The 17,870-nt window shown below is 50.0% G+C and overlaps 1 protein-coding gene across 2 annotated transcripts; it reads left to right on the top strand.

The window, feature by feature from the left end:
- The first annotated feature begins 2,278 nt into the window (after positions 1-2,278).
- FOXP3 (forkhead box P3) lies at positions 2,279-17,327 on the top strand. 2 transcript variants are annotated; one of them, XM_090265367.1, is made up of 12 exons: positions 2,279-2,459; positions 2,569-2,607; positions 2,755-3,196; positions 11,033-11,264; positions 11,789-11,893; positions 11,983-12,121; positions 12,490-12,577; positions 12,647-12,751; positions 13,588-13,675; positions 13,877-13,957; positions 14,723-14,873; positions 15,526-15,794. In XM_090265367.1, exons 3-12 carry the CDS (start codon positions 3,177-3,179, stop codon positions 15,690-15,692), a joined length of 1,176 nt encoding a protein of 391 aa, XP_090121493.1. In that variant the 5' UTR covers positions 2,279-2,459; positions 2,569-2,607; positions 2,755-3,176; the 3' UTR covers positions 15,693-15,794. The 2 variants fall into 2 exon arrangements, with proteins under 2 accessions (XP_090121493.1, XP_090121491.1); XM_090265365.1 differs by lacking the exons at positions 2,279-2,459; positions 2,569-2,607; positions 2,755-3,196 and adding exons at positions 16,837-16,938; positions 17,148-17,327 and having other exon boundaries at positions 11,001-11,264; positions 15,526-15,602.
- The last annotated feature ends 543 nt before the right edge of the window (positions 17,328-17,870 follow it).

The following is a 17,870-nucleotide window of genomic DNA, read 5'->3' as shown; positions in this document are numbered from 1 at the left end:
ACTTCAAGAGGCGGTGCCAGGGTTGAAGTAGCCAATATGAAGGCTACAAAAGGCCAGACAGGCAGTGTATGAGTGCCTCGGTGGCAGGACTGGAGGGGTTAGAACCAATGGGGGTGGGTGATGAAGGCGGGAGCAAGGAAGAGAGATGGCAGATAGCCAATGGGGGAGCCAGTGCGAAGTGGAACCTTCAAAGGGCAGTGTAAAGTGACACCGGGGTGAGACGTGAAAGAGCAGAGCCAACCCGAGTGTTATAGGTGGTGTGAAGGAGAGAATGAAGAGTCAATAAGGAAGCCAGAGGAGACGACAGGCGTAGGTAGCCTGGGCTGTTGGGTAGTCAAGCAACAGAACCATGTAATGCCTCTGGTGAATGCATTTACCTTCTCCCGAACTCTCTGTGACTCGCCATTGCCCCTGAGCTGTGCATCCCCACAGCCCCTGAAGACCTAGACTGCACCCTAGTGTGAGATCTAAGAAAGCAAAACGGACTCTCCTGTTGCAGTTACTGGATGTCTTCGGCCCACCTCCAAGCCTTTGTTTGAGTGTCCCTAGCCAAGAATGCCCCTGATTGTCATCTTCAGTATTCTCCAGGACTTGGCACCATTACTGAATGAATGGCCAAATGAGAAATTGAACTTTTTTTGAAGATTAGCTTTTTCTAACCAGCTCAGCAAAAACACTTGAGCCTGGCTATGCCGCCAAGAGTTGATTGGGTATGCTAGCAGACACTGACTAACATAATCACAAACCCAAGCCCTCCACACCCTACAGTGACCTCACCTTCTTTCTGTCTGTCTCCATCTCTTCTACTATTCCCTCTCCCAAGAGCACTGCTCCTACTTTGTCCATCTACCCAACTCCTTTCACTTTCGCTTTGAGGTCTCACCTCTTGTGGGAATTGAACTGTAGCTTTTTTCCTCTGAACATGTCCATTCATACATGCCCCCTCCATTCTGGGAGGATTTACTAAACACCTACCGTATGCAAGGTTTTGACCCAAAGCATCCCTAGGAGGAAGGCAGCCCCACCAGCAGCCACCTTCCTCCCCTTCCCCCTCATGCCTCAGTGTCTAGGGGTCATGGGTCAGGAAGAAATATATTCAGCTGCAAGTAACAGAAAAACCATGACATAATGGGAGCTTAAATGAGATAGAAGTTGATTTTTTATCACCTAAAAGTCCAAGCTGGTGAGTAGTCTAAGGACTCCTTCCTGCCTACCCATTGTCTGTGTCCAAGTCTAGCCCTCAGACTCTCATCCTTCAACAGATCATATAAGCTCTCCATTTACAATATTTCCCAAATCCACCCTTTACTCACCCACTCCATTGCCAACACCATCATCAGTCATCTGAACTACTGAAGTAGCCTCCCTCTGGTCCCCCTGCTTCTACCCTCACTCCTGTACTCAACAATCAGAGGGATCCTGTTAAATGCCAAGACAGTTCATGTTTCTCATCCGCTCACAATTCTCCTGTGGCCTCCTCCCCACTCAGAATAAAAACTGAAGTCCTCGCCATGGGCTATGAGATCCTGCATCAGCTAACCCCCCACCCTTGTGCACTCTCTAACCTCACCTCCTACCCCTCTTCCTCTCATTCACACTAACCATATTGACCTCCTTAGTAGACCTTGAGCAAATCAGGCATACTCGCGCCTCGGGGCTTTTGCACTGGCTGTTTCCTCTGGAATTACTCAGATGCTGCATCCCTTATTTCCTCCAGGTCTTTGTCATAGGTCCCCTTCTCTGGGGATTTATCCTTCCCACTCTCCCTCAGAAGCCTTCATATGAGAGGATGTAGTCCAGTACAAAGAAGAGGTGGTGAACTCTGCCCCTCTCTGCCTACCTGACCCCCCAGCTCTCAGTCTGCAAGGGTCCTGGCTCACAGCAGCAGCAGCATCACACCTCCCCACCCTGAGGCCCACTCAAGTAGCCTCCTGGGACTCCGGGCCACTGCTCTCACTCAGTTTTCCTCCTATTTCTCTGGCCACTTCTCTGACAGTAAGGGAAGATGGTCTGAGAGAGCGTAAGGGAGGTTCATCCCATACTTCTAACCCTGAGAAAGAAAACCAGCCCCTTCTCTCAGTTGGGGCAGCACCTGGGGCAGGGTACGAGACCTCAGCTTCTAGAATTGGCCTGGTTAATAGTTACACAACATGTGTAAGAAATGTTCAGGCCCAAGTCCACAGGGAGCAAGGGGTCATTAACCTTGGGGACATCTCTAAAGTTAGCTTCCCATGACTCCTTCTTGGCAAGCACACTCCTCCCTGCTCTCTTGCTCCCAACTATAAGCCACATCTGTTAAGCCCCTGCTGTACACAGGGTCCCTGCAGGTCTCAACCTAAGAACCTCATCCCACTTTGGTGCATACTCTGGATGCCTGGCACTCAGGTCATCTTTGGGTCGGAGATGCGTCCCACCAACTCAGAAGCCTCAACCAGTAAAAGTTTTGTTTTGAACTAATGGTAGGAAGGGTTGGGTTTTTTTAATTGTCATTGTTGGCTGATTTTTTCAGGTCTTTTTTTTTTTTTTTTTTTCTATTCACCTTTTTTTTTTTTTTTCTTCTCTTCACAGAACCAGGCCACCAGGCCCCCTCTGGGCTTTTCCAGAAAGGTGAGTCTGAGTTGAGGAAAGAGGCTCCTTTTTTTGAGGGCTTGGGATGGGAGGGGAGGAAAGGAGGCAAAGGGGTTAAGGGGTGGATCTTGGACACTAGGTTTGTAGCATGTGAATAAAAAGCTGTTTCCAATTTCTCTTCCCCAGGCCTGAAACCATTCATTCAGATGGGTTGGAGTAAACAATGGTTGACAGAATCCCAGGCCATGCAGGGTGCTCAGGAGCTGGGGACTTCGAGTTTCAGCCATGGCCTGTCAGGAGAAGCCCCTGGATGCTGGTCTCCCCTCTTGAGCATTGGTTGGAAGGAGTACTCGCTGAGGTGAGGAAATGCAGCCTCCAATTCTTGGACAACCTTAAAACTGCACAACCTTCAAGCCCCCCAGAAGAATCTCAGAACCTCCCTGTCATTTCATTTTAAAACCTGAGACTGTTGGGCTCAGGAAACTTGGGCGTTTCAAAGCCCGGTACTGAGGAAAGCAGGGCCTCTACTCACCAGCTCTGTGATCTGGGACGAGTTTTTTGACTACTTTGTGCGTCTTCTCCACCTTTATAACGGCCATGATGACAAGATGGACCTCAGCAGGCTTTGGTGAGGATTGAATGTGACCATTTCTGAGAAGTGTTCAGCACTGTGTCTGGCATTTAGAGAATTTGAGATAAATCCCAGCTACAGAGATGTTAGCAGATATTTTGAATCCTAAAACCTTGGAAACTGGGACTTTTTTGAAGTAGAAAATTGCAACAGCTGAGAGCCTCAGAACCATCAGGCTACGTGTCCCTGACTACGTGAGGGTTGGGCTCTGTAAGGATGGATGCACTAATACTGGGATCTTGGTCAGAACCTTCCCTGTAGGGTGGCCTCTGGGTCATAGCTCTCAGTCTTTGAGACATGATAAGATGAGACTTTATTCCCTGTCATCACTCACTGATGCTCAGTGGATCCTGGAAGCCAGTGATTCTCAGAATCTTTGATTCTGTTCATTGTAGGAGGTGGGGAGGACTCCCTGATTTTTCCTTCATGAAGCAACTTCTATGCCCCTCACCCTCTGTTGAAAGATGGGTTGCAAGAGTGTCCAGAGCTCCCCCCTCTGTGGGCATTCAGACTGGTGATGACCATATCAATTCTGCCTAAAGGGAAACTGAGGCCTGGAGCAGGGCAAAGCCTCTGGAAACCCAGCCTTATCCCCTTTCCCTGATGTTTCCCATTCACATATAGGGCTTCAGTGTCTCTCTTCCTTTTTCCAGAGACCCTCAAATATCTTCTCATTCACAGAGGAACATCTCTGCATGCCTGTGACACCCCTGTGATTTATTCGAGTTCTTTTCCCTTGTTTTTTTTTTTTCCTAACTCTACACACTTTTGTTTAAAAACTGTGGTTTCTCATGAGTCCTGTTATCTCATTGATACCTCTCACCTCTGTGGTGAGGGGAAGAAATCATATTTTCAGATGAATCTTAAAGGGCAAAGAAAAAAACCAAAATTTCCGTTTAAGTCTCATAATCAAGAAGAGGAGAAACAGAGCAAGAGAGAGAGAGAAAACTATGAGAACCCCCCCCACCCCGTGATTATCAGCGCACACAGTCATCGAAAAAAATTGGATTATTAGAAGAGAGAGGTCTGTGGCTTCCACACCGTGGGTTTTCTTCTCGGTATAAAAGCAAAGTTGTTTTTGATATGTGACAGTTTCCCACAAGCCAGGCTGATCCTTTTCTGTCAGTCCACTTCACCAAGGTGAGCGTCCCTGCTCTCCCCCACCAGATGCAGGTCCGATGGAAGAGGTGGCAATGAGGTAGGCACTGGAGGGTCAGGGGTCCTCCAGTATAGTCCAAACGCATGCAGCTACTGTGGTCCTGGTCAGGTAAGGTCTTTTTTTACAATAATAATAGTAATGATAAATGCCAGAAAATCGATAGGTAAAGTATTAATTAATGCTTGGATGGAGGCAAAGATAAGCAAATTGATAGGTTGATGGGTAGGATTTTTTAAATATGTCAACAGCCAACAGTTATGAATTTCAGAGTTTTAAACGACTTGAAACACTATCTGGGTATACCTGGAAATTTCAACTACGTCTCTCACCTCTCTTCATCTCTTTCGATATCTCCCATCCCTCTGTCTCTATTTGCCCTCTTTCACTCATTCCATGTTTTTCTGTCCCTCTCTTTCTGTTTGTTTTCCTAGCACTCAGAATCTCCATCCTTCTGTCTTTATCTGCTCTGACCATTTTCCCTATTTCCTCCATCTTGACCAAACTCCGAGTTCTATCTCCTTCCCGCAGTCTTTCTCCTACCATCTCTCCTGCTCCCTGTCTTGCCTTCCTCCGCCTACCTTCCCACCCAGTATACAGCACAGAACTTTATACACAGTTGGCGCTCAACAATAGTGTATTGAGTAAGGCTGATGAGGACACTTAAGTTTGATAAGAATGATCATCGATTCTGTTTGCTCCAATCAAAGATGGACTGTGAGCTATCAGGTCAGGCTCAGGACTTAACTGAACTTGTCCTTGCACTGTATGAAAGGATACCTTCCTGGGGGGCATTTCATGCTATTGTCAACCATGGTTTAACTGTGTGGTCCTAGTCCCAGGATCACGCATGCACATGCACGCACGCACGTGTGTGTGTGTGTGTGTGTGTGTGTGTGTGTGTGTTTGTCCAGAGTCCATGTCCAGGAACAGAACAGGCTGTTCAAGGCTGGAGTGAACTCGTCTCTGCAGGCTTAGCAACTGGTCACTAAATGTTAGCTGTTAGTATTTTTTTTAACCAAAGTAAAATTATGCTATTGACTTTTGTTCCTGCTTTACTCAATAAGTAGGAGCATTTTCGTAGATCACTGAAAAATTGTTTCAACATATGATCTTTCATGGCTGTCCAAACTGATCTCACATTGGCATGAACCATAATTGGTTCCACCAAATGCCCATCTTTGGACATTTGAATTGTTTCTAGCTTTTCCCATAACCATTCTTGATTAGTTCCTTGGATTCCTGAAAATGGAGTTGCTGGGGCAAAGGGTGTATGCATTTTTAAGGTTTCTGACCCCCTCTGCAAATTGTTCTTCCAAAAGGTTGTCCTGTTTTATGCTTCCTTTGCTCAAGCTAACCTTGGGTGGGTATTATCATTTTTTTATCTTTTCTCAACATTACAGGTAAGAAAAAATACTACCACATTGTTGAAATTTACATTCTTTAGTTACTTATACTGTTTATTGACCATTTGTGCTTTTGGGGGGGTCTGGTGTCCTTAGTCCTAACAGTGTGTTCATCTTTTTTCTCTTATTGATTTATCACATTTAGAAAGGATATTAACCTTACATTAGTTCATACATTTATAGCAAATATTTGCTTTTTCTATTTATTCACAGTGTTTTGTGATACTTGTGATGTTTTTATATAGTCAAATACGTTAGTCTTTTTTTCTGTGGTTACTGTTTCTGGTTTTGTGCTTAGAAAGTCTTTTCCCACCTTCGAGTCTCTTATGGCTTCATTTTTTCCATTTACTGTAGAGGTTAAGACTGTCTGGGACAAACCAAGCCTTACCCCGACCCATCTGTGTGATTTTTAACCAGGCATTTAAATTCTCCGTACCTCCATTTCCTCATATATACTATAATAGTACCTACCTCAGAGACGGTTGTGAGGATTAAATCTATTAACCATGTTAAGTACTTAACATAAGGCCTGACATACAATAAACCCAAAGTCCATGTTAGATATTATTTTTTATCTTTTAATTGATCTGTAATTTATTTTAGAATATATGATGCTCCTGACATTTCAAACTGGGCAGGGAGGGATTAGTGGGAAAATGGACTGGTTTTTCATTCAATAACTTTATTATTTTTTCCCTTAATTATCCCAGAAACATGTTTTAAACTATCCTACACTTCCCCCAGTTTGAAATACCACATTCTTCACAAATTCCATTCCCTCTAGCTGCGGGTCTGTGTTTGAGCTTTCTATTCTGTTCTGTTCCTCAGTGTCTGCTCTTGTGCCAGAACTACTGCTTTGCTGATTGTTGCTTTGCAATATAATACAAGGCAATGCAATACAATGTAATACAATGCAATACAATACAATACAATCAATACCATACCATACCATACCATACCATACCATACCATACCATACCCAGCCATGGGTGTAGCCCCTATCTTGCCCTTTGTTTTTCCTCATCATTTCAGGCAGCATCAGTTCCTCCAGCCAAAGGCCAGCAACTGTTATTTCGGGTATCTCTCTCTCTCCCCCTCCCCCGCCTTCTCCTTCTCCTTCTTCTTCTTTTCCTTCTTCTCCTCCTCCTCCTCCTTCCTTCTCCTTCTTCTCCTTCTCCTCCTCCTTCTTCTTCTTCTTCTTTTCTTTTCTCTGTCTCTCTCTGTCTCTCTCTGACTCTCTCTCTCTCCCCTCCCCAGGAATCCCATACACACACTGTCTCTCCTTTTCTCAATGTCTCTCACTGTCTCTCTCATTCTCTTTGTCTCTATTCTTTGTCTATCTCTGTCCTACCTCAGGTCTCTCCCACCTATCTCTGTATCTCTTTTACTCTTATGTCTGTCTCTTTTTTGCCATCTCTACGTATCTCTATGTATCCCTGTCTCTCAGTTCCCTGGATAGAGGGACAGTTGTTGACTTGAAGCCCTACAGACAATTAACAACTCACCCTGACACAAAGTGGAAGGGTCTTGGCCCTCACCTACTCCACACCTTTCCCTTTCCCCGTGTACAAGAGGAGAAAATTGAGGCCCAGAGATTGGTGGGAGGGCCTCTCCCAGGTCCTCAGAGAGATGCAATGGCAGAGTTGAGACCCAAGCTTAGATCTTAGGACTGTCAGTGGGACCTTGTGTCTGGCTCTCTCCCCAAGTATAGGCCTCAGTTTACTTCTCAGTATCCATGAGGAGGGCAAGAGGACCTGGGTTGCTCCCCAGCTGCTGGCATTCCCCATTCTGCCTCCTCACAGGTGGAACCCTCACTGAGGCAGGAGAATCCACGATCACAGTGTGGGGCTCAGCCTCCCAAGAGCTAGGCTGTATGGGGTCCTGGGGCCCTATGGGTCAGGAGGCCTTGTGGGCAAAGGGTGGTGTTATTGGGAGGACATCAGTCAGTGGGTCTGGCTATGGACAGAGTTCAGCCATGTCCCCATAGCTGACACTGGTTCCTGGGAACATCCACCCCAGGGCCCTTCCAGAGAACCTGGTAGTGGAATCTCTACTGGCAAAGGCCAGCGCTTTTCCTGCTCCCCACCATGAGGCCCTCACCAAAGGTGTGCTAGCCTCAACCTCCCCTGTTTTTCCTCCCCATCTCTGGCAGAGTAGCTGTGAGCCTGGGAACATTGTCCCAGAATGGACAGGGAGATAGAGGCCCTGCAGTGTCCATTCACTGATCACTGACATTTTGCTAAGCATTTCATGTGCATTAACTTTGGAAGATGGGTACTGTTCTTGTCCCAACTTACATATGATCCTGAGGAGAGTTGTAGCTGGTTAGTTGCAGAGGTTGCCCCCAGGCTGGGAGAAGCAGAGGGGGTAATTTTGACCCTCCTGCCTTCACAGAACTTAGGAAGAAGGTTGAGGGAAGGTTTACCGCAGTTCTAGGCCTGGTAGGCAGGAGACTCGATGAAGTACTGAGTTTCTGTCCTTCAGAGAGTTCCAGTGAGTTTGAATACCAAGGACATTGGCCTTCACATACTGAGAAGTTGGACCTATGCATCCCAGAGAGTCTGTGGGTTTGAGATTCTGGAATCCTTTGAATCTAAGAAATGATGTTCTATGATTCTGAGGTTCTAGCATAGTACCATTTGAAGACCCCGAGGGTCCCAGTACCTGTGGGATCTGCATGGCATTCCCCAAGCATCAAATCTTGGGCCTATTCTTCCCTGAGAAAGACCAGGCCTGCAGGGCCTGGGGCTTGTCATGGTGGCCAGATGGACGTCACTCACCACATCCGTCAGCACCCACTTCACCCCACCTGGGCCAAGCCAGCTGCAGGATGGGCTAGCCAATTCTCGGAACGAAACCTGTGGGGTGGGGTATCTACCCCTTTGTCTTCCTCCTCAGTGCCGATGAAGCCCAGCGCATCCGGCCGCCATGACGTCAATGGCGGAAAAATGTGGGGAAGTCAGAGGCTCTGACAACAGGGCCCAGATGCAGACCCCGATATGAAAACACAATCTATGTCCCAGAAACATCCTCCATGCGTCTTCTGAGAAATAGTCAGAAAGGGACGCCCCAACAGACAGTGCAGGAAGCTGGCTGCCCAGCCCGGCCCTCCAGTACCCCACCACCAGTCAGGCCATACCCATGTCCCCTTTCTGAGAATGTATCTCTGCTTCCCTGAGCCAGGCCATTCCAGATGTGTATGGGTAGGAGATTTCTTATAAACTCTGGCCAAGTGTCCTGGAAGCTTCAGAAGTGACCATAGGTCAGCTGTGTAGACCAAGCCAGAGTAGTGGGAAACAACCACTCACTCACCAAAATTGGTACTAGTTTGGTCTGGCTTCTGTAACAACATACCACAAACTGGGTGACTTAAACAATAGAAATTTGTTGTATCAGTTCTGGAGGCCTGAAGTCCTAGATCAAGTTGATGACAGGGTTGGCTCCTTCCAGGGCTGTGAGGAAGAAAGTGTTCGTGCCTCCCTCCTAGCTTCTCATGGTTTGCTGACAATTTTTGGCATTCCTTGGCGTCTAGAAGCATCACCCTAATCTCCACTTTCATTCATTCACTCATCCCTTCACTTACCTCCTCATGATCACTGACGTTCTCTCGGGCCCTTGTTTTGAGCCTCCACAGACCCAGGCTCCTATTTCTCACACAGTATTGTTCTAACCCCCAGGGGAGACTAAAGGTTGAATATCTGGATTTTCACCCCCATCTCCCTCAGCACCACAGCTCTGACAACCCCCCATGGGCTGACAGCAAAGAACGGAAGGAGCAACTTCTCCCCCAGAACCCTTCTTGTACTCCCTTGGACTGTTCTTGGCAGCAGTGTGCCCAACTTTGTGCTGTAGCGTGGGGCGGGGGGGACACACACACAGCCCAACAGCAGAGGACCTGTGTAATGTGCACACATGAACACCCTTTCTGGAAAAAGAAATGGAGCTCTCAAGTCACCATGAGACTGTGGAATGCTTCACCGGTATGTCCCCTTCGATAAAATGGAGGTTGGACTAGGCAATCCCTGCCAGCTCTGACTTCCTCTCAGGCTAGGATTACAGGACTCTGAGAAACCAAGGCCCTGCCCACTGAGGAGTACAGTGTTCTGGAGCCATTATGGAGTTCTTTCTGGATTGACCTTGGATAGGGGAAGAGGAGGAAGAGTGGGCATTTCAGGCAAGCCAAACAGCATGAGCAAAGGCTTGGAGGCAGGCTGGGGGTAAATTCCGGTTGGGGCTGAGTCAAGGAGCTTCTACAGGCCTCACCTCAAGCAAGCCAGTCTCTTCTCCTCTCTGGCACCCTCCATGCCAGTTCTGTGCAGGGCAGAGCCCAGAGATGACCAGACTCTGCCCCTGCCTGAGCTCCAGACTCCTGTACTCATGTGCCCACTCAGCATTTCTACTCATTTGCCTAATGCCAGACTCTTCATGTCCATTCTCACCTCAATCATCATCCCTCATCTCCCCCATCTCAGGTCACATCAGCTCTGTCCCTCCAGCTGCTCAGACTAGTACCCAGAAGTCACCTTGACCCTCCCTCTGTCACTTCCAGGTCCAAGCTACCAGAAAATTCTCCTGATCGCACCTTCCAAACATGTTCAGAATCCACCCACTTCTCACCATCTCCACTGCTACTGTCCTAGTCTGTGCCACTGTCATCACTTACCTAGTCTGTTGCAGTAGCGTCCTCATTAGTCCCCTGCTTCTGCCCTCGACTTCCTAGAATCTGTCCCTCTCACAGCAGCCATAGGGATCTTTTGAGTCTATGCCCCCTGCCACTCCCAAATATGCCCAAGTCACTGGGGTAAAATAATACTCCCAGGAGAAAATCACAGACTAGCCCCAATGGGTTAAGCAAAGGTTGTGTAGCCTATGCCAGGTACAGGGAGAACCGGAGGGCTAAGGCCTCAAGACAGGCCTCAAGTGGTGGGGGAAGAAGCTGAGAACTACCCTGGCTGAGGCCCCACAAACCACCGCAAACCCCCAACCCCACTCTGGAGGACACATCCCCACCAGGGCTGTGCCAGCATGCACAGGCAGGCCATGTGCCTTGGGGTATGTATGCAGACACACACCTATGTTCCTGACAACAATGTATGTGTGTGTACATGCATGCACACATAATCAGAGCTGAGGACCAGTTGTGGGGCTCTTCGGGACATGTCCCAGTTGATGCCTGCTCTGACCAGACGGGGTGTCCACATGGTTAAGGTGGTTGAGTATTTTACACATCCCTCAGCACATGTATAACTCCTTCCCCCCATGTCTCCTCAGCCTGACCTTGGACACGGACCCAATGCCCAACCCCAAGCCAACCAAGCCCTTGGCCCCTTCCTTGGTGCTTAGCCCACCACTAGGAGCCTCGCCCAGCTGGAGGGCTGCACCCAAGGCCTCAGACCTGCTGGGGGCCAAGGGCCCGGGGGCAACCTTCCAGGGCCGGGACCTCCGAGGTGGGGCACATGCCTCCTCCTCCTGCTTGAATCCCATGCCACCATCACAGCTGCAGGTGAGGCCCAGGGCCCAGGATGGAGCTAGCAGGGTGGAGTACCTGGGCTTACAGGTGCCGACCTTTTCTTTGGCACTGGGCGGGGGGCCCGGCTGGGGCACAGGAAGTGGTTTTCTGGGTCTCAGGCAAGTCTGTGACTTATGCAGATGTCACAGGGCCAAGAAAGTCCCCACTTAGCAGGTCTCAGAGATTCGAGGCTCTCCCCAAACTCCCAATCCCTGTCTCAGGAGAGGAGACCCTATCATGGTCCCACAGACATGGCCATGTGTCCCTATCCCCATGTGACAGAGGAGAGGGCTGGAGGCAAGGAGGTAGGATGACAGAGTTGAGGCTAGCTCTGCCACTTATTAATTTGTTGATCTTGAGAACATCACTCAGTCTCCCCAAGCCTGAGTTTCTACATATGTATAAAGGGGATGGTCGTATTACCTACCATGTGGGGTTGTGGTGAGGAGCATATGAATTTACCACAAAGGACAGTGAGGATGAAGATGGCATCCCTCCTGCCTGCCTTCTTCCCCCAGCTGCCCTCAGTGCCCCTCGTCATGGTGGCACCCTCTGGAGCCCGACTGGGTCCTTCACCCCACTTGCAGGCACTTCTCCAGGACAGGCCACACTTCATGCACCAGGTATTGACCCTGACTGGGCAAGGGATGAGGAGTTGGTGGGGGAACTGGGGAGGGGGGCAGGCTGAACAACAGCCCGTATGTGCCTCTAGCTCTCAACAGTGGATTCCCACGCCCGGACCCCCGTGCTGCAGATGCGCCCACTGGACAGTCCAGCTATGATCAGCCTCCCACCACCCACAGCTGCCACTGGGATCTTCTCTCTCAAGGCCCGACCTGGCCTGCCACCTGGTAATACACACCCCACAACTCCACAGAATCCTAGTGCTCCCAAGTCCTTGAATGTGAACAGTGTAGGCTGCTAAGCCATAGCCCTCAGGTGTCAGGTGTCAGGTTTCATCATCTTGGAAACTCCAACCTCCAAAAAATGTCAGGCTCACAAGATGCATAACGTCAAAATCACAGAACCACAGATCTCTGCAGAGTTAGTCAAAATGTCAGCTCTTGCGAAGGGCAATCTTTGACTTGCTCCACCAGAAACCTTGGACGTCAGGGACACCAGAGGCTTATGAGGGTGGGTAGCTCAAAAGGAGACACCTTGTAGGCCAAGCTTCAGAACCCAGCCGGTAGTCTACAGAGGTGCATGCCCTCACCCACAGGGATCAACATGGCCAGCCTGGAGTGGGTGTCCAGGGAACCAGCACTGCTCTGCACCTTCCCAAGCCCCAGTGCACCCAGGAAAGACAGGTGAGTGGGCAGGGCTGGGAAGGACCCTTGCCTTGCCATTCCTTCCCCTGACACCCTCTGTCCCCCCAGTACCCTTTCAACCATGCCCCAGGGCTCCTACTCACTGCTGGCAAATGGTGTGTGCAAGTGGCCTGGATGTGAGAAGGTCTTCGAGGAGCCAGAGGACTTCCTCAAGTGAGTGACCCAGGCCCATTCCAGTTCAGGAGAGTCCCCATTTGGGGGAAGGAGGTCTCAGCTCAGGCCCCATCCTGATAGGTAGTAAGATAAAAGAGGCAAAGCTGAGACTGAGAATTCAAATCCAGGCTCTGTCCCTCACTAGTTGTAAGACTTTGGGCAAGTTACTTAGCTTCTCTGGGACTTGGTTTTCTCATTTGTATATGGGGCTTAATAGTGTGCATTATTATTTACCTCCATTTTACAGAAAAAGAAACTGAGGCCAAAGAGGTTAAGAGTCTTGATCAAGATCACGCAATTCCTAAGTAACAAAACTGGGATTTGAACACAGGCAGCCAGCCTCCAGAATTTGCACTCCTAACTGCTTCACCTTGCGACTCCTCATGCCAACACACCAGCCCGATTTTATCGATCCCAAGTCCCAGCTCCTCAAAATGGCTGTTGCTGCCTCTCTTTAGCCTCATCACACACAGATACAACACACATACACACACCTCCTCCAACCCTACCCAACTATCAGTGGCAACCTGTCCTCTTCACTACCAGCCCTTCCGTCTACCTGGAATGCCTTTCCTGCTCTCACCTACCTGACTGCTGCCAGCTTGTCACCCTTCCAACATCATTTCTAACACCCAGGCTAGGCTCAAGTGGCCAGTTCAGGTCTGGCACAAAGGAGATGCCAAGTAGCATGTGTTGAAGGAATGAGGGGTGTGAGAGGGAGACTGAGGTAGAGGGGTGGGAGGCTGAGACACCTCCCAGAGGGTCTGAGCCCTCCCCACTCAGAACATTGAGCCAATAAGCCAGGTCCACCTGCATGGAATCTTACCCCTCCCTAGGCACTGCCAGGCAGACCATCTCCTGGATGAGAAGGGCAGGGCGCAGTGTCTCCTCCAGAAGGAGGTGGTGCAGTCTCTGGAGCAGCAGGTGACATGGAACAGAGGGTAATGGTGGGGGGGACGGTGGGTAAACCGTATGTCCACTCTGCCAAGAGCCAAGCTCACCCAGAATGGGAGCTAGCATAAAGAAAAGAAGGGGGAAGGGAACACCCAGGGAAGACCATAGCCTGGGCAAAGACATGGTGGGAAAAGGCCATGTTGAGACCTCACTTTGTACCCATCCTCATAGCTGGTACTGGAGAAGGAGAAGCTGGGTGCTATGCAAGCACACCTGGCTGGGAAGATGGCTGTGACCAAGGCTCCATCCATGGTAAGCCACCCCAGGTCTGATGTCAGCACAGAATACTGGGGAAAGGGGGCAGGGTAGGTGCCCTGAAGGGTGCAGGGGACCTATCCTTACACCCAGGCCCTGGGATCTCTGGACCCATTCCCAGCTCCAAACATGCCCAGACTTAAGAATCTACCCCCTTCCACTTACAAACCCTCTGACCCTAACCTCTGAAAAGTCATAATCTTCTTTTCAAAACAAAAGCACAAACCGTGTGTCACTGACAGGACTAAGTAATTGACTGGGCCCAGGGAAAAATGCAAATGCAGGCTCAAATTTCAAGATGGAAACTGCAGAGCATTCAAATGCAGAGCCTTGTGTGGCTGTACAGGTCACATGCTCACAAGGGGTCCCTGGGTGACAGGTACTGACTGCTTCTGATCACTTTGCTGGTGTGAACTTATTCAGTCCTCATGATGCCACTGTAATGTAGGCAGTGCTATCATCCCTAACCCACAGATAAGGTTACATTAAGGCCAGACAGACTTAAGTGACTTTCCCAAGGTTGGGTAGTAGAGGAGCTGGATCCAACCCCAGCCAATGGCCCCAGCACTGGTGAGCTACACACACTAGTGTCCACACAACACTCTGAAAAATATGGCTCACGCTGCTTCATGGGAACACGCATCAGACTAGTGTTGAGGAGAGGGTGTCCTTGCTTTTAAAAACACTTAATTATTTAAAATTAAAGTGGAAAATTTCAGCCTCTGGGTCACCAGCCTCTCTCCCTCCTGGCCCCTCCCCCAGGTGTCATCTGATAAGGGCTCCTGCTGTGTTGTAGCTACTGGCACCCCAGGCACCACCATTCCAGCCTGGCCTGGCCCCCAGGAGGGCCCCAATGGCCTCTTTGCTGTGCGGAGGCACCTCTGGGGCAGCCATGGACATAACACATTCCCAGGTAAGGATGGTCTATGCCCTGCATGGTGTCCCTGAACCCCTAATCCCCAGACTGGCTTGCAACTGGGGCAGGGGGAATGCCACATGCTTTTCCCTACCACCACCACCTGTCCTTTAGGGAAACACATCTGCTTGCAAAAGCTTCCTCTCAGGGTTTCTGCAACTTGCAAGCTCCCATTATGGTCTCAGATGTCTAGCCCTGTCTTCCCTGGTGATTGGGGCTCACACACTATCCTGGGGATTGGGACTTCAGCTATTCCATTTGGTCATCAGAAGGGAGAAGGGAAGGAACTATCTATGTAATTTCCAGGGACTCTTCCTCTCCCCTCAGCCAAGGGATAGTGGGGCGATTCGTCCAAGTTCACCAAGCCCCTACTACGCAAGAGGCCTGGGTTGTGGGTTTAACAGGGTTCAGGGCCCTTGTGTGTTATCCTAGTTCTGCCACTTAACCAGTTACATCCTTTTTGGTCTCCAAGTTACTTCCCTTCTTTTAAACCCCAGGGAGAATAAGCTCCATTTTGGTGGGAGTAGTACAAAGAGTAGGTGATACAAGTTATATCAGCAAACAGTAGCTGTGATCATGGAAACAGTGGAGCATAGGAGAGGGAGTGGGGAGGTTCAAATGGGGCCTGACTCTTCTCCCCCCGGGACAGAGTTCTTCCACAACATGGACTACTTCAAGTTCCACAACATGCGGCCCCCGTTCACCTATGCCACCCTCATCCGCTGGGTAAGCAGCGGCCAAGGAGAAGGAAGAGAAAGGATGGGGGTAGGGACCTGGCTCCCAAGCGGCTGGCATCCCTCTAAGCACCCCCCGTGAGGGCTCCTGCATGAAGAAACCCATGCCTCAGATGTGCCCCAGACCCACTCTTTTCCTGATGTCCACCTCAACCCCATGTTAACCACCTTCCAGACCTATAAAATCACCCAAAAACTAACCTGATTTCTGCCCCTTACCCTAAACCCTTTCCAGGTATTACCCTAATTCCTCCAGCCCCTATGTGCCCCGGTATGTCAACACATCCCCCAGCTAGACCCCATCACTAACATTTTCCTTGTAAAACCTGTTTAACCCTTAACCTTGCCCCATCCCAACTCCTTCATCTGAATCTCCCAGTGCCTTCCCAGAACCTTCACCAGAGCACCACCTGGACCTTCATCCTAGGCTCACCTAAGGCCAAATCTGAACCTTAACTTAACTCCTATTCTCCTATTCCATGCCACAGTCCTCTGCCTGGCTCCATCCTGACCCCTAACCTCATTGAAGTTATAATCACTGCCCCAAAACTGCATTCCTAAATCCAAACAGATCAAATTCCCTGACCCTTAGCCTCACTCCACACCTAACCCCAGCCCTGTCCTTTAACAACTATACACAACTAACCTCAACCTCACAACTAACCTCAACTTCACAACTAACCTCATTCTTGGCTCTGAACCTAACCCCATCCCTGACCTGTAATATAACTAAATAACTAGACTCGTCTCTGACACCTTACCTAATGCCACACGTCATCCTGTCACATGCCCTTCGAATAGTCCTAGGCCATCCCCAGCCTGAATCTAACCAACCCCTTCCCTGACCTTTAGCTCTGCCTGGCTCTTTACCCCTTTCAAATCCTTAGCTTGACCGCACTCCCAGCCCTTCACCTTCCCAAACGTTGAAACCTCACCCTACAGAGAACCCCTACTCCAACTCCACCCCAGATCTTTAACCTAACTCCAGCCCTAACCCTGAGCCAGACCCAGCTCCAACCTCAGCCCTGATCCTTTACCTAACCCCATCCCAGCCCACTTTTACCCCACTTGTAACCCTGTGTTTGATCTATCACCCCCACACCTCCCTCCTTTCCCCTGCCCCCACAATTCCACACCATGTCAGATGTCCGAGGGTGGGCCACTGCCCCTCTCAGCCCAATTTGGGGGGAGCATCGCCCCTTATCCCCACACCCCCTAACTTCCAGGCCATCCTGGAGGCTCCTGAGAAGCAGCGGACACTCAACGAGATCTATCACTGGTTTACACGAATGTTCGCCTTCTTCAGAAACCACCCTGCCACCTGGAAGGTTAGTGCTTCCAGAGGTAGCAGGGCTGGGATAGCCTCAGAGCCACTACGGTGCCAAGCTAGAAAGGCCTGGGCCTGGGCTTGCAAACAAGATGGGAAGGGGCAGGAGGTTGGTGTTTGGTGGGGACTGATGGCCTCAGAGGACGACTGCCCGCACTGCCCAGCCATTCCCCCGACCCCCGACCTGACCAGCTGGTCCTCCTTGCACAGAATGCCATCCGCCACAACCTGAGCCTGCACAAGTGCTTCGTGCGAGTGGAGAGCGAAAAGGGGGCTGTGTGGACCGTGGATGAGTTTGAGTTCCGTAAGAAGAGGAGCCAGAGGTCCAGCAGGTGTTCCAACCCCATACCTGGTCCCTGACCTCAAAACCAAGGAAAGAAGGAAGGAAGGAAGGACAGGGGCCAAAATATGAGGCAGAGTGGCTGGGGGCAGGGTTAACAGGCCCTGGACATGCCCTCAGGGACCAAAAAGTATGTGTACTGTCTTGCCTGCCTGGGATCCTACTACCCAGCTGACTACCCCTCTGGAACATATGCTCTGCACCAAGGCTGCTCAGAGGGGCCCCAGCCCTGCAACCCCACCCCAGTCCCTGTGACAGGCTCTCCAGGCAAACTAAACCTTCACAATCAACCACACACACAGCTTCCCTCAGTCACTCACAACCTCAGGCTGGAAAACACACAGATGATCATAATCCTGTCCCTTGGACTCCATACAAACCTCAAATCTGCACAGTTATACAGTCACACCCTAGCAGTCCTGTCAACCCACATACCCCAAAGCACAGAGCCACAGCCAGCTTTCAGGCCCTTAGGTGCACTGTTACATGGGGTGTGTCTCGACACCCACACAGAAGCAGCCTTAGTGCCTTTAGGGACTTAAGTCCTAGAAAGCCACAAGGACACATACTGCTCACACTGGGTCTCACACAGC

The sequence above is a fragment of the Furipterus horrens genome, unplaced genomic scaffold, assembly GCF_987537825.1.
Source record: "Furipterus horrens unplaced genomic scaffold, mFurHor1.1.pri manual_scaffold_17, whole genome shotgun sequence".
Taxonomy (NCBI): domain Eukaryota; kingdom Metazoa; phylum Chordata; class Mammalia; order Chiroptera; family Furipteridae; genus Furipterus; species Furipterus horrens.
Note: the sequence above shows the minus strand (reverse complement) of the source record. Positions and strands in the feature narration are given on the sequence as shown.